This window comes from Trichomycterus rosablanca, chromosome 18 (assembly GCF_030014385.1).
Source record: "Trichomycterus rosablanca isolate fTriRos1 chromosome 18, fTriRos1.hap1, whole genome shotgun sequence".
Classification (NCBI taxonomy): domain Eukaryota; kingdom Metazoa; phylum Chordata; class Actinopteri; order Siluriformes; family Trichomycteridae; genus Trichomycterus; species Trichomycterus rosablanca.
The window spans coordinates 4,633,680-4,660,252 of NC_086005.1; the positions used below are offsets into that span (position 1 = coordinate 4,633,680).

A 26,573-nucleotide genomic window follows, 5' to 3' on the forward strand; every position below is an offset into this window, starting at 1 on the left:
CAGGATTTCAGACTCACACCTGTAAGCTTTTAGCACAAAAAGGAGCCGTCACCTGTCAGACTGGACCAGGATTTAGACCTGTGACTGGTCGCTAATGCACACTGAGAAACACTATGAGAAAGGGCAGTTTAACTGCTAATGTTTTGGTCAAATCTCTCAAAGTTTGGGAAACGTTCTTGCTGTAGGATCACCTTAATCTATGACATGATCTATGACATGACCCTACACATGGAGGCGTAGGACAAAGCAGTAGGACGAGTTTCATCTCTTGCTTTTAAAAAAGTCCCCCTTTATTTTTCTCTGTTAAGTATCGAGCTGGATGTGTGTCGTACTCAAATGTTTACATGGATCTATGGCAAATACCACATACACCCGTCTCTCTCTCTCTTTGTCTGCTCTGGGAAAAATATGAAGATTTGTCATGATGGATTTATCAGTGAAGATTTTCCTGGTTTCATCACCTCCTAGAATCTGCTCTCTCTCAGCTGTAAAAAAAAAAAACCACCTCAAAAGTGTAACTTTATGGTCAGAAATAGATGCTAAGCTAAACAGCTTCACTATATTCACAATTTTTTTTTAAACAGGCTTTGTAGCAATGGTATTCAAACTGAGTGGTGCCAAAGGAACTGAATTCAGCTTAAAAAGAAAAAAATTGCTCATAATTGTCATCCAAATAATTGCCATTAACCTTCCTGTTAATTATATGCCACTCATATTTTTCCATTTTGTCCACGTTTTCCTGGTCTGGATCACACTTCTTCTGGTGCAACCCAAAAAGAACAAGAAATAAATCAGAGTAAGTTTCCAAGTGACAAAACCACTCTGCCAAGCTGTGCCCACCATGTTACAATGATTGTGCTGTATTATACAGCATTATAAAAATGTATACCTATTGTTTAAATACATAAAAAAAGTTTTCACAATGTTAAAAATGTTCTACACACAGTTAGAAAGAATATTAATAATGCAGTATAAAGTCCTTGACTGACAATACTGAGTGATAGTTCATGAACGGCAGGTAAATTAGAATTATAAAGTAATTAATAATAAGTCTGGTATAAGCTTGTACAAATGATAATTAATTTCAGTCATGGTAATAACAATAAATATAGTGATTGGGTGATTATATAACAAATGTGACCGGCCTAGAAATGGATTCAGGTATTTTTTAAAGAACAACTTGCCGATTGTGCAGTTGTAATAAGGGTAAGATTGTATTTGCTGGGATATCTGTTGAATTTGACAAGATATGTGGGTGGCTCCAAAAAAACATTTGAATATCATTGCTGGATGGTACTATTATGATACGTTTTATTAATGTAATGCAGAGGATAGAAAGCTTAAGTTGTGTAAAATAAAAATGTAAATTATGCATTTTCGGTATATGATGACTATAATCTACACTCCCAGAAATGGAATGGAGTAAAGTGTAGTTTTTTTGTTGCTGGAATAGTGCCCAAGGGTGTATTTTGTGCCTTATATATTTTGTAAATTTTGCTTGTATATGTTTTACACTATAAAGTACATACGTTTTATGTTAAACTCATATAAGGTATAAAATTATTGTACCTTAAATGAAATTAAATAAAACTGGGTCCCTAGGGTTCTTAACCCTTAATTGCTTACATTGTATTTGGTCATAATTGTAAGTTGCTTTAAATAAGAGCGTCCATTAAATGCCACAAATGTCAGTGACAAATTAACAGACAAAAGGCACAATATATGAACCCTTGAGGGCACCACCCCAGCAACAAAAAAGGCAAATGTCAGTACTTCCATTTCTGAGAGTATAGCAACACATCTGTATCAGGGGTATCAAGTCAAGCCAAAATACAAAAGTGTCTTTTTTCTTACAAAATACCCAAAATTGTTTTTGTACACCAAGAAAGTAAATGAGAAGGAAAGCTGGAGCATTTAAAATCCGATGAGTACATGTAAAGTAAAAACATACATGTATTTATTTTAATTTAAGCTGTGTGTCCTGGTGTTACGTGGCGGCAGGATATGTCTGTGTTTCTGTCTTTGCCGGTCTGTGTTTGCCCTGTCGCCTGTACCTCAGTCCCGCACTGAAGGAGTGAAAGACTGAGCACGCTCGACACATCCGGACTCTCATACTGATACGTAAGACTGATTTAGAAATGATCTGGGAGTGATCTGTCGAAGCTGTACCTTATTATGCAGTCATGCTCTCAATGAAGAATGGGGGACAAGGCTTTGGCATTGTTGTATTTATTGAAACTGTTTCATTATTAGCCTGTAAAGCACTTTTATGCCCAGTCCCATTGTTTGTTTTTGTAAAAATAAAATAAATAATTAAATGACTATTTTCACCGTGTATTTTTTCATGGTAAATTGCCCAGCCATAGACTAAAGACAGAATAATTTGTGCTGCAATGTTCCTTATAGATTAAATATATAGTGCATGTTTATTTTTGCAGTTTAGTTTACATATTTTTGTGTCATTTCTTTTTATAGAATGCAAAACAATTAAAAATAGAATTAAACCCATAGTGTTTTGAATAGTACACACTATTCATAGTATAAACAGACTGTGTATTTGTAATAGCATGTTAGGCTTTACCACACACCCACTCAATATTCAGTACGTGCTAAAGAAAAGACACAATAAACTTGTAAATAAAATACATAATACACCTTATGGCCAAAAGTATGTGGACACTTTACGATAAGATTGTTTGACATCCCATTGCAAATACATTAATATGGAATTGCACCCCCACACACTCTTGGAGTGTGTCTGTGGAAATTCAAGCCCATGTAGTCCCAACAGCATTTTATTTTTTAGGTGAGGCACTTATGTTAGATAAGTAGATTTGGCTTAGAATTAACCATACAATTCATCCCAACAGTGTTTAGTAAGGTTTAGGTCAGGGCTCTGTGCAGGCCACTGAAGTCCAGTTATATCAAACTAATCAAACCATGTAGTATCAGATTTCTGTTATTAATAAATACCATATTAAACTAGTCATGCCAATACATTATTAAATAAATAAATAAGAAAAGTCTTTAATAAAATAGCCAAACTACAGACACAATAAACTAACATACTAACATGTGAACCTAAAGCATTTAGTAAAATACGCTAACATGTTTTTTCATGTGCTTATAAGGGATTTACAGTAGATTAATAAATGAAAAAATAAATGAAATAATGAGTGAATAAATAAACATTTATAATACACAAAACAAACATAATACACATACACATGATAGAGCTTTGTGTGATAAATGCAGTAAATAATTCTATTCAGTACAAAGAGATCATTTTCTCCTGAACGTTACGAGAAGCCAGGGAGGAAGTGAAGATCCAGACAGTAATTGAACATGAGGTAAATGAAAAGCAGGCTGGCGTGGTCGATCAAACACACTGAAACGGCCAATCTGTGTGTGTTTATCTCCTATATACTAATGTACTGCTCATAGCACTAACCGCAGAACGTCCCTGTTACACTCAACGTGTACACTGTCATTCGGAACTCTGTGTGTGTGTGTGTGTGTGTGTGAGAGAGAGAATACACACTCACTGAGCACTTTATTAGGTACATCTATCTAGTAGTATACATTTATTAATTGTTAAATAAGCTACACTTATCATAAAGATAAACTTTGTAGAGATAAAATTACAGACTAAAGCCCATCAGTTGCTCCTCTGTACAACATTTATCAGTCGAAAGAGATCCCCATAGGACCTCCACTGACCAGATGTTATTTAGGTAGTGGACCTTTCTCAGTTGTTGTTTATAAATGCTGTTTAGACATACTGGCCTCTTCATTAGGAGCACTAACGCACATACCCTGTTAGCACTGGCTGTTGATGTCCAGTTAGAGCACAGATATATTTCCACAATTTCTTTTTGCACAATGTGTGCTAATCTTCCTGTACTGTTTTATCACAGGACACAGTTGGATTTCTATTTTTGGTTGGAGCACTATTCCCCTCTCAGCATTGACACCAAGGTGTTTAAAAACAACAACACTGCTGTACAACACAAACAAGCATCTCATTACCATGCTAGGTTCACTTTAGTGTTAATAATGGGCCACCACACAAATAAAATCTGGTCAGTTGGGGTCCCTTTATATTGATAAAAGTGTACACAGCAACAGATGGACTACAGGAATCAATAAATGTATTTGCCAGATAGGTGCATGTACCAGATAAATTGTGCACCAGTGTGTGTGTGTGTGTGTGTGTGTGTGTGTGTGTGTGTGTATGGGGGGGGTGTATAGCGTGCAGCAGGAAGTAATCACAAGCCGATGGCAGAGCTAGCAGCTCTTCATGGGTCAGTGTGTGCAGTAATGACTTACTCACTGATTCCAGCACCATCACACACAGGAAGTCACTGTCAGGCTGCATCACCGAGCTGATTCCCCGTCCCCCCGGGTACTGTTTCAAACAACACACACACACACACACACACACACACACACACACAACCAAAACCACTGGAGAGTGTATGTCTTTTTCCTGAATGGATCAGGAGCTTGACTGGCTTGAATGGAACATTTGCACGGCTCTCAGTCTTTACAAACTCGCTTTCAGTATTTCGGGAGTTTTTGGATCTGGTTCCCTGCTAAGCTGCTTAGAAAGAGCGTTCATTGTAATAAGTGCAATAAATTTAAACGGATCTGAGATTACATGAATTTCTTTATCACTAGATTACCAATCTCATCCGAGTCTCATCCGAGTCTCTTAACGTCTTCAAAAGATTATTAAAACCCACCTCTTTACTAAGCACTTAAGCTGAGAACTATCGTGTACTTACAAACACTCCTATTCATTTCTTAATTCCCCCCCAAAAAAGAAAAGTTCTAACAGGGATTCAGCAGGTTTGTGTTCTTGGACGGTTGTGTACTTAAACTAGAGTAGTGAAATGTTTACTGTGGAAGCTCTTCTGGATAAGAGCGTCTGCTAAATGCTGAAAATGTGAATGTAAAATGTTATATGAAGGTTTTCTGATTCTGTACAGTAAAGAAATTCAAATGCAGCAGGTTTCTGCAAGCTAATATGTTTTGGCTTAATTATTAACTGTGTTATATAAAATGTGTAGAAAGGTTATTTACAGTAATGTTCCAGTTTTTGTAGTTTTTTTGTCATTTAATATACAAGATGGATATACTTAAATATCCAGTCTTTAGATAATCTTAGATTTATTATGTTTATATTTTATACATATTAACTTATTTGACTGCAAAGACACTCTTTAAGAAAGATTGTTACGTAATCTAAGATCTTAAATCTAACACAATTCAGCAATTACCAACATAGTCAGAACTTTCTGTACACTTTTTCCCCCATTGTTTTGTTTGTTTATTAGGATTTTAACATTATCTTTTACACTTTTGGTTACATTCATGACAGGAACGGTAGTTATTCATCACACAAAGTTTATCAGTTCACAAGGTTATATACAGAACACAGTCTTGGACAATTTTGTATCTCCAGTTCACCTCACTTGCACGTCTTTGGACTCTGGGAGGAAAACGGAGCTCCCGGAGTAAACCCACGCAGACACGGGGAGAACATGCAAACTCCACACAGAAAGGACCCGGACCACCGCACCTGGGGATCGAACCCAGGACCTTCTTGCTGTGAGGCGACAGTGCTACCCACTTAGCCACCATGTTTTCCCATTGGAAATATAAATAAAGATGTAAAATAAAATCTGTCTAGACACTAAGATAACTGCTAAATATGAATAAATTGATTTTTAAAATCCATTTTAATTTTAAATGTGACTCAAAGCAGCAACAGCCAATGAGAAAAATATTCAGTGTTCGTTAGAATATTGTTACGATCACAAATGAAATAGACAGAAATGTAGGTGGTAGCTAAATGATACAGGAAACATACTTTTCGGGAAAAGGATGACAGGATTTGGTTGTACTATATAAAGCAAAGCTAAACCTTTAAAATTTCAGATAATATCAATAGACACGAGTAAGCATTAGTGGATTAAACACTAAAAAGGCTGCTTCTGCAATATTTTATTAAAACAAAGTAAAACAGAACATAATACAGATGCAGCTGTGTATGATTTCTGCATGTGTTCTTCAGTGACTGAATTATTTAAACAAAGAAAACTTTCACAAATTACATTTTTATGATTTTTTTATTTACATACCATAAGCATTACAATGAAAAGATCTGATAAGCTCTGTACAGATCTTAGAAAGCAGAATTTAGATTTTAACAAGTCACAAATGTCCACTGTGGCCACTTAAATGCTACTGCAGGTCCCAAGATTATCTGTAAAACACTCATCTGTAAGTTCATAGGTTCAGAGTTCTTTGCTTAGGTTGTGCGCTATAACCCAGGCTGTCCTCTTATCTTATGAAACAATCTGTCCTCAGGGTTAGCTCTAATTCAAGACACGTGTGCTGAAACACAAGTGTCAATGTCCACAGCCAAGCAAGCTTTTGACGGCAATGGGCTTTGTAGCCGCCGTGTGAGATTGAACCCCTCCTTTCAAATTAGTACTGTAAGGAGTTAGCAGTATTATTTTTAGAGCTGGCTTGCTCCTAAAGAAACTAGTGCATTTCTAAACAGTAGAATCAGGAAGAAGACTTCAAACACAAGTCAGATCAGGATTTAAAAGGAATAAATTAGGCTAAAATAAAATTTTGGAACAACTTGTCTATAGTCCTGAGGTGAACCTTTTCAGTTATATATGGACTGTACTGAAAAGCCAAGTCTGTCCCAGAAAACTAAACAAGCAGCCGACTGAGGCTGATTTCTGACTGAGGTCTTCAGATTGAAGAGACATAAAACCACATGTATATTACAAACCCCGTGTGGTCCTCTGGCTTCCAGATTTTTTGCATAATGAAATATGCCCTTTATAGAACCAGCAGATTTAGTCAGATTTATTGAGATATACACACAATAAATATATCAAAATATATCAGATTTATTTTATTTTATTTTACAAACCACACATATTGATTAAACTCTGAAAGTCTACCCCAGGCAACAGATGATTTTTTTTCTCATCTTGATTAAAAAAACATATTTCTGTTACTTTTGTTGATTGTTGTTGATTTTATTCGGGTTCTTTATATGATTTTATTATATTTTTCTATCAATTGCATAGCCTTGTATTTAAATTAATGACAACAGGTTATTACATTGGGTGCTTTGTTATAAAAAACGAAGTAAAAAAGTAGGTGCTTTATGAATGAAGACTATTCGTACTGATACATTATTCCTACACACCGCATTTGGAACTAATTGAATTTCTTTTTTTGCCACATGGACCCTCTATCTTCTCCATGAAGTACAACATCGCCTGCAGCATATAAACACAGCCCACATCTGGACTCACACACACACACACACACACACACACACACACACACACACACACACACACACACACACACACACACACACACACACACACACACACACACACACACACACACACACACACACACACACACACACACACACACACACACACACACACACACACACACACAGACAGACATTCATCAGTTAGGTCACATAGGCTATCCATGTAAGTAATGAAGTAATGAAAAGATAACAAAATAAAATAAAATAGCTTGCTTTATTGATACCTCTTTAATTCAACTTTATTTACAGATGTAGTGGTTCTTCTTCTGAATTTAAGGTTCTTCTTTATTCTTCACCTTGTTTGCAGAATTGTAACCCACAAACTCATTCCAGCCCTTCCGGCAAGTTCGGACAATCCACTCATGCTCTTGGTCATCTAAAAAAGGCAAATACGCCAAATGTCTGATTTACACTGGAACGTTTAAAGCACAGCAAAAATCTCTATCACTGCCACTCAAGTCTACATTCAACCACAGTTCATTTTAAACCTCTTAAACCCACAGAGCCACAGGCGGGTACTAAATCAACCACAATCTTAATATAACAGCATGTCTGGAGCTTTACACGACACATGTAAACAACTGAAGTACATTTAAACAGCACAACTGCTCACAATACCTGTTTTCTAGCAAATTAAAGTCTAGCAAGTTAATATACTTATGCTTTTCAGTTAATTATTAACAGTATTGTGTTAAATATCAAAATTATTTAGAGATAATTTAAAGTTAAGCACAAGTAAAGAAAAAAAGATAAAATATCCAACAAAATTTCTATAAATTCTTTACAAGGGGCGCTCGGGTACATTAGCCCACTACTGCCGAGATCTGTGGATCCAGGGTTTAAATCTCAGCGGTGCTATTGATCAGTGAATTCTCAATGCTGGTCCTAAACCTCTGTAGAAAAATGAGAACTGCGTCAGGAAAGACATCTGACAAAAAAACTGTGCCAAGTCGGGTATGCAGACCTGATACCTATATATGGGAGCCAAAAGAAAAGGCCAAAAGATGCAGAAAAATTACATTTAAATTGAGAAGAGTGGAGGAATGTAAACAAACAAGCTACTCCAGCAGATACATTTATCTAATCATTCATTCATTGTTGTACCATTGCTTTATCTTGATCAGGGTCACTGTGCCACCATGCTGACCCTCCAGCAGATACACACATAATGAAAAGGAAATGTTCACATGAGCACACACTGAAGCTCTTGTGAAGGGCTAATACATCTTGTGATATCACTATACAGTGTTAATTATACAGTGTTTTATTTATAACATATTTTTGCACAATAAATTTACAGCTTTACAGAGCTGAGGGGCGTGCAATGTGGAACATGTGACATTAAGTTGAATTGAATAACCTTTAATGGGTACTATAAAGTGCACAGGGTTTCTACAGGGTGTCCCTAAAGTCTGGACACATAGGAAATATCATTAACTATAACTAACTATATGTTTACTAAAACACACATACTACATAAGATCCTACTTCATTTCCTTTCTAATTAGAAATTCTTAACATTTATTGTTTAGTGTACTAGTCATTTTCACTTATAAAATATATGATCTTTTTTTAAGTGTAAAAGTAATAAACTGATTCTGCTGTGAGTATAGGCTACTCACTACTTTATTTGCTCTTTATAACACCACAGATCCAACCCAGCTCAAATGATTATTTAAATTATGAGCCTATGGCATGTTTAAGCTGTACAGCTTCATTGTTGTCATACAGTCTTGGTCAGAAATTGAACTGCTAAAGACTGTTGTGAGTATGTATAGACTACCCACTATCTTATCTACACTTTATAACACCATAGATCCAACCCAGCTTAAATAATTATCTAAATTATGAGGCTATGGCATGTTTAAGCTGTACAGCTTCATTGTTGTCATACAAAGTTTTGGTTAGAAATTCAACTGCTAAAGAGGCCATGTGTTATTCTTATCATGCACAAGCAGTTAAGGCAATTTCCATAATATATTTCATATTAATCTCTTCTAAGTCTTAACATTTATTGTTTAGTGTACTAGTCATTTACAGTTTTTAAAGACATTATTTTATTTTTTGTATATAAGTAATACATTGATTTTGCTGTGAGTATAGGCTTCATATACTCTTTATAACACTACAGATCCAACCCAGCTCAAATCTCAAATGATTATATAATTTATAAGGCTATGGCATGTTTAAGCTGCACAGCTTCATTGTTGTCTTACAAAGTCTTGGTCAGAAATTCAACTGCTAAAGAGACCATGTGTCATTCTTATCATGCACGGGCAGTTAAAGCAATTTAATCTCTTCTAAGTCTTAACATTTATTGTTTAGTGAACTAGTTATTTACAGTTTCAAAGGATATAATTTTATTTATTATTTTTTAAGTATAAAAGTAATAAATTGATTTTGCTGTGAGTATAGGCTACCCACTACTTTATTTGCTCTTTATAACACCACAGATCCAATCCAGCTTAAATGATTATATAAATTAGAGGGCTATGGCATGTTTAAGCTGCACAGCTTCAGTTTTTGTGTCTTCATTGTTGTCTTACAAAGTCTTGGTCAGAAACTCAACTGCTAAAGAGGCCATGTATCATTCTTATCATGCACGAGCAGTTAAAGCAATTTCCATAATATATTTCATATTAATCTCTTCTAAGTCTTAACATTTATTGTTTAGCGTACTAGTTATTTACAGTTTCAAAGGATATAATTTTATTTATTATTTTTTTTGTATAAAAGTGATAAACTGATTCTGCTGTGAGTATAGGCTACTCACCACTTTATTTACACTTTATAACACCACAGATCCAACCCAGCTCAAATCTCAAATGATTATATAAATTAGAGGGCTGTGGCATGTTTAAGCTGCACAGCTTCATTGTTGTATTACGAGTCTTGGTCAGAAATTCAACTGCTAAAGAGGCCATGTGTCATTCTTATCATGCACGAGCAGTTAAGGCAATTTCCATATTTTAAGTGAAGTATTAAGACCACCATTATGAAAATCCGCTTTTCACGAGCCACTCGAGCAACAATCAGTAGCTGCTTATGATTCCTCGCGGAGAAAACAGTGGCTCGCGCGCTGCCGCTGGTGCTTTTGCTTTTTTTCTTCTTTTTCTTTAAATGGTTGGAAAGTGAAAGGAGTTGCTAATTGCGGCGCGAGAGGTGGCCGCTGCGCGTGTGCCTGAATCGCGCTCGCGCAGCTGCACGCACTTGAGCGGCACACCCCCGCGCGCTGAGCGCACCGGGCCCCATTGTGGAGTGCGCGGGGTCTCGAGCCCTCCTCTGATTGTCCGTAATTGCGCGCGATGGCCCCTAAAACTGCCTTCGCCGCCCGCCCCGCGCGCCACTTCTACCTGCCTCGCTCGCTCGCGCTGCTGCAGTGGCTCTGTGCGGTGACTGCTGTGCACGGCGCAGGTGCGTTTTGCATGCAGGCGCGCTGCTTTGCAGGTCATGTTAACACTATCTGAAAGCAATTAACGGTTGGTGCGCAGGGCTCGATCAGCAATTACGGGTCCGCACGAGCACCCACCTTTAGGCTCACGGTAATGACCCGCCACTTGCGCAGTTTTATATTTGTCCCAAATTGCCCTCTTGAGGCTGATCGTTTCGCAGGCGTTTATAATTCAGAGGCTAATCCGGCTCTGTTTCCCAGCACAGGTGGCCTCTGGTTTCTCACGGAAAAGACAGAAATAACCAGGATAGACTTTTTTATTGGATGCATTTAACTGGCTCACAAATAGCACGCAAATAGACACCTTCTGACATGCAATTTCAATATCAATAGTGCTTTCTGAATGTGTTAACAAGAACGAGCCTGCTACAGTACAAAGAATGCAAAGCGACACATTCTCTGCGTGGTGCGACACATTCACTGCACTACTGCAGCGGGGTGGATTTTTGCATCACCTTACAATAACTGTATTTGATTTATTTAACCTTACTTATTTGCTTAAAATAATAATAAGTACCAGACTCATATACAGACATTAAAATGTTCTTTTTTCATTATAATTATATAATCAACATACCAATGTGTGTGTGAGAGAGAAAAAAGTTGAATCTTTAAATGATTTACATTAATTTGGTATGGCTATGTTTAAAATAGGTGAACAATGGCTTAAATGTATGAAGCTTTTGATGGGTACAACAAATCCATGGTCCACATGCTCCAAGTTATCTGAGCTTTATTTCTTCAATAAAAAGGATCAGACTAATAAAACTGAGAGCACTTGGTTTGGTGGGTATAACACTGTCGCCTCATAGCAAGAAGATCCTGGGTTCGATCCTCAGATGGAGCGGTCCGGGTCCTTTCTGTGTGGAGTTTGCATGTTCTCCCTGTGTCTGTGTGGGTTTCCTCCGGGTGATCCGGTTTCCTCCCACAGTCCAAAGACATGCAAGTGAGGTGAATTGGAGATACAAAATTGTCCATGACTGTGTTTGATATTAAACTCAAACTGATGAATCTTGTGTAACAAGTAACTACCGTTTCTGTCATGAAAGTCACCAAAGTGTGCAAAACATGATGTTAAAATGCTAGTAAATAAATAAAATAATAAACAAAAATGTATTATAATTATACAGTATAATCAGCATAATGTATGTGTGTGAGAGAATCTTTAAATGATTTACATTCATTTGGTCAAAACTCATTTGAACCTAACTAATCACAGCTGAGTGAAAATAGCATTAACAGGGCCATCTGTGTGGTCATAGTCATCCAAGCCTAATTTCTTTCATTTCTTCAATAAAAAGAATCAGACTCAAGGAAATCTGAGGGTGCTCAGGTGATGCAGAGGTTAAATACATTAGCTCAGTGGGTAATGCTCTCGGCTCACAACAAAAAGGACCTTGGTCCGATTTACTATCTGGGCACCTTGTGTCCTTTCTTTGTGGAGTTTGCATGTTCTTTCTGGGTCTGTGTGGGTTTCAGTGTCCAGTTTGAATCTGAGAGGTGCTATTGGCCAGGCAGGCGTCCACACAGACATGTTTGCCTATGTCTGGGGGTGTCAATTGTTTTGCTGATTATATGATTTGTAATGAAAGCATTGTATTACAATAAAGGAACATGCAATAAAAGCATGTTTACAAGTGTTCTCAATTTTTTGGCCCACATTGTGTATTTATTTTTTATATAGGCTGATATCCAAATGTTAATATTTTTTGTGACCCAGACAGAAGTTAAGAGATTACACATGGATCATATTCATTAATTTAATCAACTACAGTTCAAAAATGTTTTAGTATTGTTTAATGAAACACATGGCTGGTGCCATGACCATCTGAATAATCATTTACTGCTATTAAGAACTCTACACATTCAAAAAATATAAATAAATGTGTTACTTACTAATTGTTACTTACATAACTAGCTGATGCTGCAGACAAAACAGTCAAGTCAATTTTATTCGTATAGCGCTTTATACAATGTCTCAAAGCAACCTTAGAGACTCCAGGACCAACAGACCTAAAACAGGTAAATATTTCACTTATTTTAATGTGCAATGCTTAGTGGTCTGTTTTGCTAGCTCATCAGGGCTTTAGTCATCACCCCCCTCCCCTGTCTTTCATGTTTTTGTAGACACTTTAACGGCTACCACTAATGCCCAGTTCACACTACACGATTTTTGCCCTGATTTTCGCTTACCAACTGGTCGATTTTCACTCGGCAAACGAAACTCGGCTCTCAATCGCTATGTGTGAACTACTCAACAACTCGATCCGAGCAGCTCGGCGAGCACTCGGCGACTGAGGAGAGATATCTAGCATGTTGAATATCGTCCACGCCAAACCATAATAACAACGCTGCATTATAAAAAAATATTTATTAACCTCCAACTCGCTACAGAACAAAACAATCCATGCTGGTCGCGTTGCCAAATCCCCCTATCGCCACTTTTCTTTTCTAAAGAGAAACAATGGAGCATTTTATCAACTGCATTTGTATAATATGTGTAATAATCATGTACAAAAATAGGTCTGACACATTTCCCTGTAATGAGAGATTTCTCTGTAAAGATTAAAAACTTAGCTTTTTATGTCTCACCTGTAATGGAAGTCTATGCTAAGTTGCTAATTTCTGTCAATAAACAAGGCAATTTGAGACTATATACACTATTAGTGTGGTATAAAGTGGTTGTCTGGTTTCCCTCGCTCTGCCTAATACTGGTAATAATTTGTCACTCAGTCTCTGTGCTGAAGCTCTCCAGTAACAGGGAAAGCTCTAATGGCACGTTGTTAAAAGGTGTTTATCCTAATCCCTAAATTACACTTAGAAGGAAAAGTGTTTCCTTCCAAACAAAGTTGCACTTGCATTAATGGTTTCGAAATCCCGGCGGCAGCCAAGTAGTCTGAGCCATCAATGACTGCTCCACATGGATCACGAAAAGCTTAGGATCTTAGCATTACTTTACAGTAGAGGTGAATCCAATGTAAGAAATTAAATGTATTTACAGCATATTTGTAGTCAGCAGGTTGTGACATGTGTACTATAATTTGTTGATCTGACCTTTAGAGAGGCTTGGATCTGTCCTGTTTTTAATAGAGGACAAGACCGGGAACCTGTTGCTTATTTTACAGGAACAATATATTTACAAGCAGGAAGTCTGGACAAACAATAGAGCGAGAGCTCCTGGATGAATATGAGGTTGACTGTGTGTTGCCAGTGAGAGATGAGCGAGATACTCTAAACAGGATTTCATAATAAATAAATCAACCCCCTAATTACTACAATGATCTTAAAATATTTGCCAGTATAATAACAACAGCTGTCATCGCCACACAGATGACCCTGCTAATAGTATTTTCACTCAGCTGTGGTTTGTTAGGTTCAAATGAGTTTTGTTTATCCTGTTTTTATCTCCACAAATTCCTCAGAGCAAAAGTGACGTGAAGTTTTTGTCTTTTAAAAAAATGCATGAATTCATATGAACAGAACAAAACTGAAACTAGATTAACACAGTGGTTTAAGATTAAAATATTTTAGTTGTAAAAAAAGAAACACAATGTTCCACTTAGGGGCGGCACGGTGGCGCAGTGGGTAGTGCTGCCACCTTACAACAAGAAGAGCTTGAGTTTTATTCCCTGGCCGGATGGGCAAGGTCCTTTCTGTGTGGAGTTTGGAGCTACTAAAATTGCCCTGTGATGGTCAGGGGTGTTTACTACCGTTTGCCCAAAGAATCAGACCCACTGCGACCCTGACCAGCATGTGGTAAAACAGACAGTAAATGAAAAAATGAATTTTCCACTTCAAAATACAGTATAATGAATTAAGTGCATTTTGTAAGATTTAAACTGCAAGGCTAATTTGGCTAACAAGTATGAAAGTCTATTGATGCATTTATTCATATAAGTAATGATTTTCAAAATATACTGGACAGGGGGACATGCTTTCAAAACATACTGGAATCAGTTGCAGGGCATCACACTCACATTCACTTACTTTAGAGTTATCAGTACACATTTGGCATGTTTTGGAAGATGGGAGAGGACCAGACAAAGCAAACGTAACCCAAACAGAAACAGAAGACACATGTGAAACTTATCACAGACAGTGATGAGAATCAAACCAAGATCCACAGGGTCCATGTTGCTGTTGCAAGGAGGCGTTCAAGAATTTTTTCCATGAATGTAAATCTTTGTATATTTAAATAGAGTTGAGGTTTATTAAATGCTTGAATCATGGCTACTGGCACTGGTACATTAGTGCATTAATTACCTATACGACTCCTTTAAAGTAGATCAGACCTTTTCACAGTTCCAATCAGAGCAATATAGAAGGTAGAGGATACTTGAAAGCACTATGAGGCAGTTTTTTTTGCCTGGAATTATACAACTCCACCTTTGCACCACCTTTAGCAGCAGTTTCTACAAACAAAACTTATATATTTATAATTTGATATTATTCTTTTAAATCTTCATGGAGAACTTACCAAATTTCTGCTCATTTCAGGTCTATATTTGTCTGAACTTTGACTAAAGCCAATCTAAAAATTGAATTCTGCTTATTTTTCTTATTGCTCACTCCATTTACAAAATTTTTTGCTTAGTCTCTTTTCTATTTGAATTATGAATGCTACACTTAGTGGACACTTGGTATGTCAGCAGTTCTTTGATTGTGTTTCTGAGATTGTTCTGTGAATTCATGGATATATCACTGACCACTTAGATAAATTTTAGGTTGACTGGCCACTACTGGGTATATTTACCAATGTTTTCTGGCACGGTGGCTAAGTGGGTAGCACTCTCGCCTCACAACAAGAAGGTCCTGGGTTCGATCCCCAGGTGGGGCGGTCCGGGTCCTTTTTGTGAGGAGTTTGCATGTTCTCCCCGTGTCTGCATGGGTTTACTCCGGGTTCTCCAGTTTCCTTCCACAGTCCAAAGATGTGCAACTGAGGTGAATTGGAGATACTAAATTGTCCATGACTGTGTTTGATATAACCTTGTGAACTGATGAATCTTGTGTAATGAGTAACTACCGTTCCTGTTATGAATGTAACCAAAGTGTAAAACATGACGTTCAAATCCTAATAAACAAACAAACAAACAAACCAATGTTTTCTCTATACTGAATTAACAGCCCTCACAGTGGTTTAGTGGAGTTATTAAGCCCTAAAATGGCATTGTAACCCTTTTACAACTTTAGCTCTTTTGGAATGACCATAGATCGAAGCATAGTACTTGAATTTAGTGGTTTGATCCAGAAAAGTGACAAAGTGTAGGATAATTCTGCTCTTAAATAAATAATTTTTGGTTGGTTTCCCAGACAGGGATTAAGGCTATAGTCCAGGACTACATTTAGCTTTAAATGGAGAATCTCAATTCAAAATGCTGTGTAGTCTAGGACTAGGCTTAATCCCTGTCTGTGAAACCAACCCATAATGTTTATAACATAATGTACGTATGTTGTGTTTTTCTCAAGTTCCCTTTGACATTGTGTAATATGTCTTGTTTAACAATCTGAAAGTGTGACAGAAATGTACCAAAAGAGTCTAACATAAAAGAAGTGAAATAATTTTCTATAGCACTATAAAAAATGTAAACTGTTAGCCAAGCAGGGCTTCATCTAGACCACTCCAAAATATAACATTTCGTTTCCTAATAGTAATGTAGATGTGGACCGTGTTATATTTAAATAATTGCTCTGCTTCATAACCCAATTATTTCCTGAAGGTCCTTTGCTATCACATGGAAGTTTGATTTGCCTTTCTGGCCAACGTACAGAACAAGCAGTTCTATGAGTTTTGTTGATTTCCTAATCTTGCTTTAGCCTTCACAGTTCCACTCAGCAGTCAATTTCTAATGATAGTTCAGACAATAGAAACTGCATACAAAAAGCACTTTAATATATTTTGTAGCCTTCCCTGTTAGAGATCCTGAGTCAGATGCTCAGAGAAACCCATGGTTGTTAAGTGTTTATACAAGGTTTCATGAATGTATAATGCTTTGGAATGGTCAACAGCTGACAAATCGTGATGGATATTTATTAACTAAACTTAAAATATTTAACTAAAAGGGTTTCCAAACGTATGCCTCTTACAGGCAAACTAATGAGGCCTAATATGAAGGCATGTTGATCTGTGAAACCTGGGCTCTGTGTGGTTTGCTGTCATGTCATGTGAATCCCCTAAACACTAATGGTAGTGTTGAACCTGGCCAGGTTTATCACACTCCCTTGGCATAATGATGGGATCTTGGCAGCACCCCTCATGTTACAGAAAGCCTCTCTGCTCAGGGAGGGACCACAGCAATCATCTGTCCTTCCTCTAAACGCCTGCCTGGCATTCAGGAAAACACCCTCTTGTTTCAAAGGGACATCCAAAAGCTGAAGAGAACTGCCAGTGTGCGTGTGCTCAATAACAAGACGTTATTTGTTGATGGGCCATTTCCACACTGAAGCTGTTATTCAAAATCGCGTGTCGAGAAGTTCTTAAGCACAAACATGGAAAAGACCCTTCGGCAGGATAGATCTAATATTGGATTAGACTGAATTCATATTAATGGTATTTCTAACAAGCTAATGGTCAGGTGTCCACATACATTTGGCCATTTAGCATAGGGTAAAGAAGTAATCCAGCACATTTTAACAAAATACCTTACTCTCATCTTAGTTCAAACATTTATTTTGACATGTTTCCAAGTACTAAGATTAAAAAGAAGACCACGAAAACTTAAAAGTCACTTATAAGGAAAGTCCAGTGACCACAAATATGCAAAAAATATATATATAAAAAAGCTTTTGTAAGTTCTACAATCAAAAAACTAAATTGTGGAGGAAAGAATGTTTGGCTATATGTTACCAACTCTCTATCTATCTATCTATCTATCTATCTATCTATCTATCTATCTATCTATCTATCTATCTATCTATCTATCTATCTATCTATCTATCCATCCATCCATCCATCCATCCATCCATCCATCCATCCATCCATCCATCCATCCATCCATCCATCCATCCATCCATCCATCCATCCATCCATCCATCCATCCATCCACCCCAATACCATCTGGTGGGTCTCTTTTGACTGATTAATGGCTAAGTGTACAAAGCAACATATGGGCTACAGTCAGTAATTGTATATCCACAAAGTTCATCTGTGTGGTAGTAGTAGATTATTAAATAATTAATGTACATACCAGATAGGTGTACCTAATAAATTGCTTAGGAAACGATTATTAATTTCTTCATTTATTATTCATTCATTTTCTTATCCAATTAGGGTCGCGGGGGGTGCTAGAGCCTATCCCAGCTTTTCAATGGGAGCAAGGCACACAGTAACACCCTGGACGGGACACCAGTCCATCGCAGGGCAGACACACATGCACACACACATACACACACCCATTCACTTATAGGGCAATTCAGTGTCTCCAATTGACCTGACTGCATGTCTTTGGAGTGTGGGAGGAAACCGGAGCTCCCGAAGGAAACCCACACACACCCATGCAAACTCGGCACAGAAAGGACCCGGACCCGGATTAGTAAATGAAAATTGCTGAACATGGACAAATACCATGTATTATTGTTTAAGATGTTGTAGATGGGTTGAATAGCACCTTACTTGAAAGTGGCCTGAAGCTTACGCTTAATTAAAAAAATGTGTGCTGAAGGTCTATTTTGCAAGCAAATTGACTAATAAGTGAGGCAAAATTTAGTCTGAGCTGAGTGTTCAGCAACTGAGTGAAAGGTGCTTGGCTCAAGGGCCTGACAGTAGCACTCTTGTCATTCTTGGGAATGATATTTGGCATCGTGCCCTGTGGTTTGTCTCTACACAGCTATGTGTAGCAGCACCAGGTATGCAAGTAAATCATCTTCCCATAAAAACCACATACTTTTCCTCTCAAGGCGATCCACATCCATCCAGATCCACTGTGTACAAAGATTTCTCAGGGTTTCCTTAGTCCTTCTCCAGCCTTTGGCCCTGAGCCGAGGCATTTCCTTGAGCCTTCCTGCCCAGGCCTGAGCTGCTGTTCCCTGGGCCGGCTGCCTCCTGTCATCCCTGAGTATGTCCTCTTTCCTCTCTGGTTCCTTTTGAGCCATGGCTCACCGCCTGTACTGACCTTCTACTGTCCCTCATCCTGGAGGGAAGCCACTAGCAATAAATTCCGTCTTCACACCCGTTTCGACAAATAGACCGCAACGTCGGAGTGATAAAAATAAAGCGACAATGTGTCGTGTTTTTTTTTAAATAAGGGTCAAAGCCCAGAGTTAAAGCAAGCTGCAAAAAGTGACAGATAAAAACATTTGTAGTTAGGCAAGGCAAGGCCATAATGACATACACTATACGGCCAAAAGTATTTGAACACCTGACCACAAGGTTGTTGGACATCATATTTTCAAAGACAAATGCTATTAAAATATACTGACCTCCTTTTTACAGCTATAACAACAGCCACTCTTCTGAGAAGGCTTCTCACAGGACTTTAAAGTATGTCTGTGGGACTTTGTGCTTGTTTAGTCAAATAGCATTTGAAAGACTGGGCACTGATGTTGGTCAAGAAAGTTGATGTTCTAGTCCATTCCGAAGCTGTTCAGTGCACTCTCAAAATCACAGTAAACCCAGTAGAATCACAGTAAACCCAGTAGAATCACAGTAAACCCATGAACAAACTGTCTTTCTTATACAAGGTTGTATTTTTCCTACTTGTTATTTAACTTATGCATTGGTAGGTAGCTCGTACCTAATGACAGTTTAAACTGTTGCAATGTAAATGATCAAAACCACTATTCATTCACTATCGTCAACTAAGGCGGGGTAAATTATTTATCATTCATTACAGAGCAACACACAGAGCAACACATTTACACATTCAGTCTTTATTCACGCCTACAGCCAGTTCAAAAGAGCCAGAACACCGTCTACAAATTTAGGAGACAGTAGCCAGAAGTAAAGCTCATATCCAGGTCTTTCAGGCCCATGTTGTTGTCCAGCACCCACTTTACCAGCTGTAAACTAGGTCAGCGATCTGTAAAGGGTCAGCGATCTTTGAAATTTATAATCAGACTATCCACGCTTTTTGAATAACTCACAACCAATTTTTTATTCACTTATTTTTTATTTGTATTGACAGCTTTATTATCATTAGGTTTGTGGTGAGTCTGGAGCAATCAGGATAGCATTCAACACAGGGCAACCATCCATCACAGAACTAACCAGTTACCACACTGTATCTTTCACGTGCTTTAAAAAGTAATTTTAATGTACTCTGAACATGTTCCTCTGGTCTCTCTTCTCTCTACATACTGTAATTTAGGATAAGACTGTAAACTATTCGGTAGGTTAGATGTAGCAGTCTGTTGCTTCTTGTGTTTACCTGGCGTGAACCATATTTAAATTGTTACAGCTGTTTGAGCTGGGACGTAATCACTGGTAAGCTTGGTTGACATCAGTGTGAAAAGTAAAAGGCTACTCCCTATAATTCACAAATCCACAAATCAGATGGACAGAAAAATAAAGAAACATAGCGTCACTCACAAGTTAAAACTGTATCTAGGTTCCTCTCATACTGTAAACCCAAACACACACACACACACACACACAAACACACACAAACACACACACACACACACACACACACACACTGGTAAACACTTACTGCTGCTCAAAAAGCACTTCTTACAAAATAACTCAGAAATGTATTTTCCCAGGATCACCACACTGCTTTTTCTTGTGCACATTAGTTCATTTATTTATTTGTTATTGTTATTCTTTTTATATTGTTTATGATGCTGCTGTTGAATGGAATTAACCATATCATTTACTTACAGCTTTGTAATAATAGCTTTGACACGTTACGTAGTGCACTATGTAAACACCATGTATTTGTTTAGGATTTGTCCCACTGGCTGGGTTTACTATTGACAGTGCTGACAAGTTTCAACAGAGATTCTGATTATTTACTGTTTATTTCTACCACAGTCTATGATTATTTATTCTGGTTGGGGTCAAAGCTGAATCAACAGAAATAAATGATTATTATACTTCCTTTACATTTGGAGGAGGCATGGTGGCTCAGTGGGTAGCACTGCCGCCTCACAGCAAGAAGGTCCTGGATTTGATCCCCAGGTGGGACGGTCCGGGTCATTTCTGTGTGGAGTTTGCATGTTCTCCCTGTGTCTGCGTGGGTTTCCTCTGGGAGCTCCGGTTTCCTCCCACAGTACAAAGACGTGCAAGTGAGGTGAATTGGAGATACTAAATTGTCCATTACTGTGTTTGACATTAAACTTGTGAACTGATGAATCTAACGAATAACGAATAACTGCCGTTTAACAAAAGTGTGTAAAACTTGACATTAAAATCCTAATAAATAAATAAATATTTTACATTTGCAGCATTTAGCAGACGCTTTTTATTCAAAGCGACTTACAATTATGACTGAACACAGTTCCAGCAATTGAGGGTTAAGAGCCTTGCTCAGGGGCCCAACAGCCACAACCTGGCAGTGGTGGTGCTTAAACCAGTAACCTCCTGATTACTAGTGCAGTACCGTAACTGCTGATCTACCGCTGCCCACTTAATGAAACTGGTATCTTGTGTGTCAACATTTTCATTATTGAATTGTGTCCCAATACTTTTAAAACAATAATTAGTATGAAATAATGAATAAATAATTTTGTAAATAGTATTTTTTTATTTAATCCACCTCATCTGTTTTTAAAGAAATAATTATTAAGCATTAAAATGATCAATAGTTAAAGCTGTAACTGTGACATCCAGGTAATAAAGCTCCACACAAATGTTAGATAGAGCATCGTAAGCGTGCAAATGTAGGTGAACTCTAAATGTCAACAATAAGCCTGAGATTATCAGGTAATCATCCTCATCTTGTATCTAGTTACTCCAGACAGCGTTTACCAAACCGTGTCTCATAGTGGAAAACGCAGTCTGATGCCAAGCGGTTACGAATGGAAAGTTAGAATAACGTAAACACACACCTGAACATGATCTGATCAAAGTAATGACGAATGAGTATCGTAGCATCTGTTACTGTGGTGGTCTGCACAAAAAAGTGACTGACGTATCCTGTCAGTCCAAATCTACCTTAGCATGAGAAATTCAGAGAGATATGGTTTATCAAAAACATGTGTGGGTTTTCTATACACTAAACATATAGCTACCATCACACACAGTCAACTCACAAACAGTTCAACCCAGACCCAGACAGGGTATCATATTTAATTTTTAACCTTTCCTAACCCATGACATTGTCTGTTGATGTGCTGATCTGAAACTCTGGCACACCGAGCGGAATCGCTATCTGCAGGGCTGACATCTCAAATTTCCTTCAAATCAACCTTCCCTCACTGGGCATCAATGTGGTTCATATTTGCTTATTTGAGACTCAGCTTAAATGACTACAATAGAGAAGCACGTCAGAGTGAGAGAACCCTACATTATCATATAATCACAAACCAAAAATCAATTTTAATTCCACATGTAATTTAACTGGGGCAGTGGCAGCTTAGTGGTTACAGAAATGATTTTAGGAAATATCTCATTTAAACAGTTTGCTCCTAAAACCATATGTAGCTGATCAGTCAAAAATATTGACCAATGTTTCATACGTGTGCTTGGCTAAAGAATCTAAGAAGTCAGTCTTACGTTTACCCAGAGTTTACCCAGTTTACCCAGAACTACATGTATAAATCTTTGCATTTGCTTTTAACGATGTTGTTAAGCAACATTATTAGTCTATATGTAATTTAAAACTGAATGTGCTCTAATGCATTTGTTAATTCTTTAAATAAGATTAATTATTATGAAGCTACAAAAATAATTTTTTTCATTTAATATAAGTCATTAGTTCAACCAAGAAATGTTAGGACTGACAGTCTTGACATTATTGCATAGTTACTTGGAAAATACTCACACAGTTCAAATTGTATGTGGAAATAAAGCCAGTACAGAGACACAAGCGACCCCATTAATACAAGTGTTGACAGCTTGTATGTTCCTACAATGGAGTACAGATCTTTTTAAAATCACAACAACAGTGCTGCACCTGATACAATCACCTAAAAACATCTGGCCAGTGAGGGTCCATTGGGGGTCCCTATTGACTGACAAATTCTAAGACTGCCATGACTGTACCTGTACCTGACAGGTCTACATAAATGTGTAGATGTGAAGTTGACACTCCAGTTTACATGGAATTGTAATCTATTCAGTTATGTGTGAACCAAATTATACAGATGTTCAGTCTCACAGTTGATAAAACATTTAAAACATAAATCATCTTACCAGCAGTTCTTAGAAAATTGCCAGCATAGCCTGTAACAACTCTGTTTTTGGGATTGTAGAAGCCGTCTCCACAGTCACAGCAGTCATCAGGGATGACTGGAGCTGGGTCCTTATTAGTTAGCTGAGACTCCCCTATCACGGTAGAACAAAAGTGAAGGACAGACGTGAACTTACAAGAAAATGACAACCAAAACACAATTACAATCCTCCTGCTAGTCATGTTTTAGTCAACCAAATTCATGCTTACAAACAAAAACATGGCATACTCCCTTTCTTAATGGATAAATATATTGATTCCATGGTTGTGGGGTTACTACTAGAGCTAAAGCTGCACCATTTCACCATTTGTTACCTTAATCAGTGATCATGCATTAATTAAATCATTGTCTGTTTTATTACTGTTTTACCCTGGCCAGTGTTGTGGTGGGTTTGATTCATTAGGCGAAAGGCAGGAAACACCCTGTACAGGTAGCCAGTCCATCACAACACATACACACAACTTTATTTACACTTTTCAGCTCAATGATTCCTGAAACTTGTTTTTTGCTGTAAATTATTTAAACTGGACATGAGCAGTGAATGATGACATGAAGTGAGTACCCAAATCAGAATTTGTTGTGCTACTTACATTCTGGAAGCTGACAATAAAAGTAATGTTAATGTTCAGTTAATCCAGGACTGGAGGGGAAAAAAAAAACTCATGCAAAATTCAACCACCAGCAAAAGGGTGATCTACTGTACTTGCTTGTCAATAATATTTGGAGGCATGAATGCATGACTGTTTGGTATGTGGCTTTACAGAGAACATTTAAGTTATAAGGGGCTTTGAATGTTGATTTTCAAAACTGTTACCTTTAAGCATCCCTAAAATTCCCTGTTCCTTAAATACTTTACATTGGTAAAAATCCCAGTTTACACATGTTATCACCCAGCTTGATTAGCTACATTGCTTGTCTACAAGGGCTTGAAAAGACTGCAAATGACTGAGGCATGTTGGGCTTTTCTGTGAGATGTAAACAACATACCTGCAGGTTTTAAACCGTGGCATCTCTCAGAGTAAAAGCGCCGATCAAAGCCATTACAGTAATCCCAGTCTGTCTCTTCATACTTCAGTCCATCAGCGAAAGTAAACCGGCCCTGAAAGTGTAGCATTTCAATGTCTTACCCGAAAATTTAAAGTAACTTCAACTGGAACTCAGATTCAAATTGAATCTTGAATCAGATTCAGGTCAAAGCGTAGGGGAAAGAGGGCTAGCATAATGCTCACTAAATTATTTGCAGATGCATAATCTGTGTGATAACAGTTAAAACTATTATTTATGCAGATTATGGCATCATATTAAAACAGTCAACAATACTGAGGTACCACAAGTACCAATTCAATACCACAGCAAAAGCACAAATGTCATTACACACAATGTATTTATAACTATTACTACACTGTTTTTATAAAAATAAATTAAATCTATTTAAACTGCATATACATTGTTTACAGATTAATAAACAATTCTTTAAGTTTCTATTAAAAAGTATTACCAGGTGTGGTTTGTAACTATTGCTTAGTTGATTTAGTTTGATTTTGAGCTACTCACAGCACTAGAGGTATTTTGGGTAGAATGAGCTACTTTGGTGCAATGAAGAAGAAGAAGAAGCTCTACGGTGTTTGTTAGCCGTAAGCAAAGAAAGGTATTATTTCAATTCAGAAACTACAGGTGATAATTCAGGGATTTCTTGTCATTGTTGTGCCTAACGAACTTTAACTTAAACATCACAAACTAAACACCCATGCACACAGACTTAAAGAGAAAAAACTACAAGCTTAAAGCTCAATAACAAGAGTTCCCAAGTTTTTATTTGCTGTCAGTTGTGCAGAAATTAGAACAGAACAAATCAGAAAATTTTTTTAACACCCCTAGTCACAGATCACAGATGAATAAAGCAATCTCTTGATGTGTGTTCAATAATTCAGGTACACAAATCCACAAAGTTGAATCAGTTCATCTGGACACAAGTTTGTTGTAGAGATATGTTACGTCACTCATACAAATGACTTCTTGGCACCAGGAACAACCATCCCTGAACCAAGGGGGGGTCTGTGAGTATATCTCTCACCGTCCTACAACGCAGTGATTGCAGCTATACCCCAATCATATGTGAAGAAAAGCTCAGACTGAAGAAGTCACTTGGATGAGTGACGAAACGTATCTCTACAACAAACTTGTGTCCAGATGAACTGATTCAACTTTGTGAATAAAGCAATTGTTATTCAGCTACTAATCAAAAATGTGCACCTGTTTGCAAATTCCTTTTTCCCATGTTCCCTCATATTGGCTTCCATTAGGAAAGTGCAAAACTCCTTTTCCATGAAACATGCCATCCTGCATCTCTCCTTCATATCTGGTCTGTGTGGGCAACCTGTACTCTCCTCTGCCCTCCATCCTTAAAAGAAAAAGCATTTTGTTTGTTTGTTTATTAGGATTTTAACGTCATGTTTTACACTTTTGGTTACATTCATGACAGGAACGGTAGTTACTCATTACACAAGGTTCATTAGTTCACAAGGTTATATCAAACACAGTCTTGGATAATTTAGTGTCTCCAGTTCACCTCACTTGCATGTCTTTGGACTGTGGGAGGAAACCGGAGCACCCGGAGGAAACCCACGCAGACAAGGGGAGAACATGCAAACTCCACACAGAAAGGACCCGGACCGCCCCACCTGGGGATCGAACCCAGGACCTTCTTGCTGTGAGGCGACAGTGCTACCCACTTAGCCACCATGCCGCCCAAAATAAATTTTAGTTTTATTTAAGCATTAAAGCCTAAAATTACAGAACAGTACAGAAGCCGTTTGAGTATCCTGTTCTAAACAAAAATTATGTTTTTACACAGCTAAATAATCAATTTTGTGACGACTCACTAGGACTACATTAGGGATTCATTTAAATTAAAAAAATAAAGGCAATATAAGCAGATTATGCAGGATATTAATAAGGTCTCACCTGCCATTTCTATAAGCGCCACTGTAACTGCTGCCTGTAAACTCCATGATCATCTAAATTAGCAACAGTCAGCGTTTCCATGGAAACGAAGAAACCAAAATCAAAAGCCTTTGATTTTATTTTAATTAATGCGTGCATTACAACTTTCTGATTTGCTATATAGTGCGCGCACTACATTAATCTTAAAAATAAATAAAATACACTGTATACTTTCTTTAAAAAAAAGTTGAGTGTATTTGCGTTGCTGTGTCGCGCATGCGCAGATTACTGACCTTCCATACGGTATCTCGTCCTCCCACCAGACGCACTTCTCCTCCCACCTGTTTTCTAACAACTCCCGCCTCCCGCATTTTATTGGTCGATACAGCCCATCTTACGTGATTCTATTGGCTAACAAGAAGTGTCTTCCTTAGCATTGGTTAGTTTCTTGTCAGTATAACGTATTAGCCAATC

General features: G+C 37.6%; 1 protein-coding gene across 5 annotated transcripts; it reads right to left on the minus strand.

The window, feature by feature from the left end:
* Positions 1–268: 268 nt before the first annotated feature.
* Positions 269–26,173, minus strand: morn5 (MORN repeat containing 5). 5 transcript variants are annotated; one of them, XM_063014381.1, is made up of 6 exons: positions 26,121–26,173; positions 25,410–25,557; positions 24,144–24,255; positions 23,119–23,250; positions 4,330–4,408; positions 396–485 (listed from the first exon to the last, which is right to left on the minus strand). In XM_063014381.1, the coding sequence occupies exons 1-5, from the start codon at positions 26,171–26,173 to the stop codon at positions 4,368–4,370; spliced, it is 486 nt and encodes a 161-aa protein (XP_062870451.1). In that variant the 3' UTR covers positions 396–485; positions 4,330–4,367. The 5 variants fall into 5 exon arrangements, with proteins under 5 accessions (XP_062870448.1, XP_062870451.1, XP_062870452.1 ...); XM_063014382.1 differs by having other exon boundaries at positions 436–485; positions 4,334–4,408; XM_063014380.1 differs by lacking the exons at positions 396–485; positions 4,330–4,408 and adding exons at positions 7,254–7,336; positions 7,603–7,754.
* Between the last annotated feature and the right edge of the window lie 400 nt (positions 26,174–26,573).

What these genes read in the sequence shown, in the direction of transcription:
- morn5 (XM_063014378.1), bottom strand. Translation starts at nt 26,173, where the DNA reads ATGATCATGGAGTTTACAGGCAGCAGTTACAGTGGCGCTTATAGAAAT. An exon ending in GGCGCTTATAGAAATGGCAG is followed by an intron (nt 25,558 to 26,120) that starts GTGAGACCTTAT and finishes TTTTCTTTTAAG; the next exon opens with GATGGAGGGCAGAGGAGAGT. An exon ending in CCACGGTTTAAAACCTGCAG is followed by an intron (nt 23,251 to 24,143) that starts GTATGTTGTTTA and finishes CTACCGTGATAG; the next exon opens with GGGAGTCTCAGCTAACTAAT.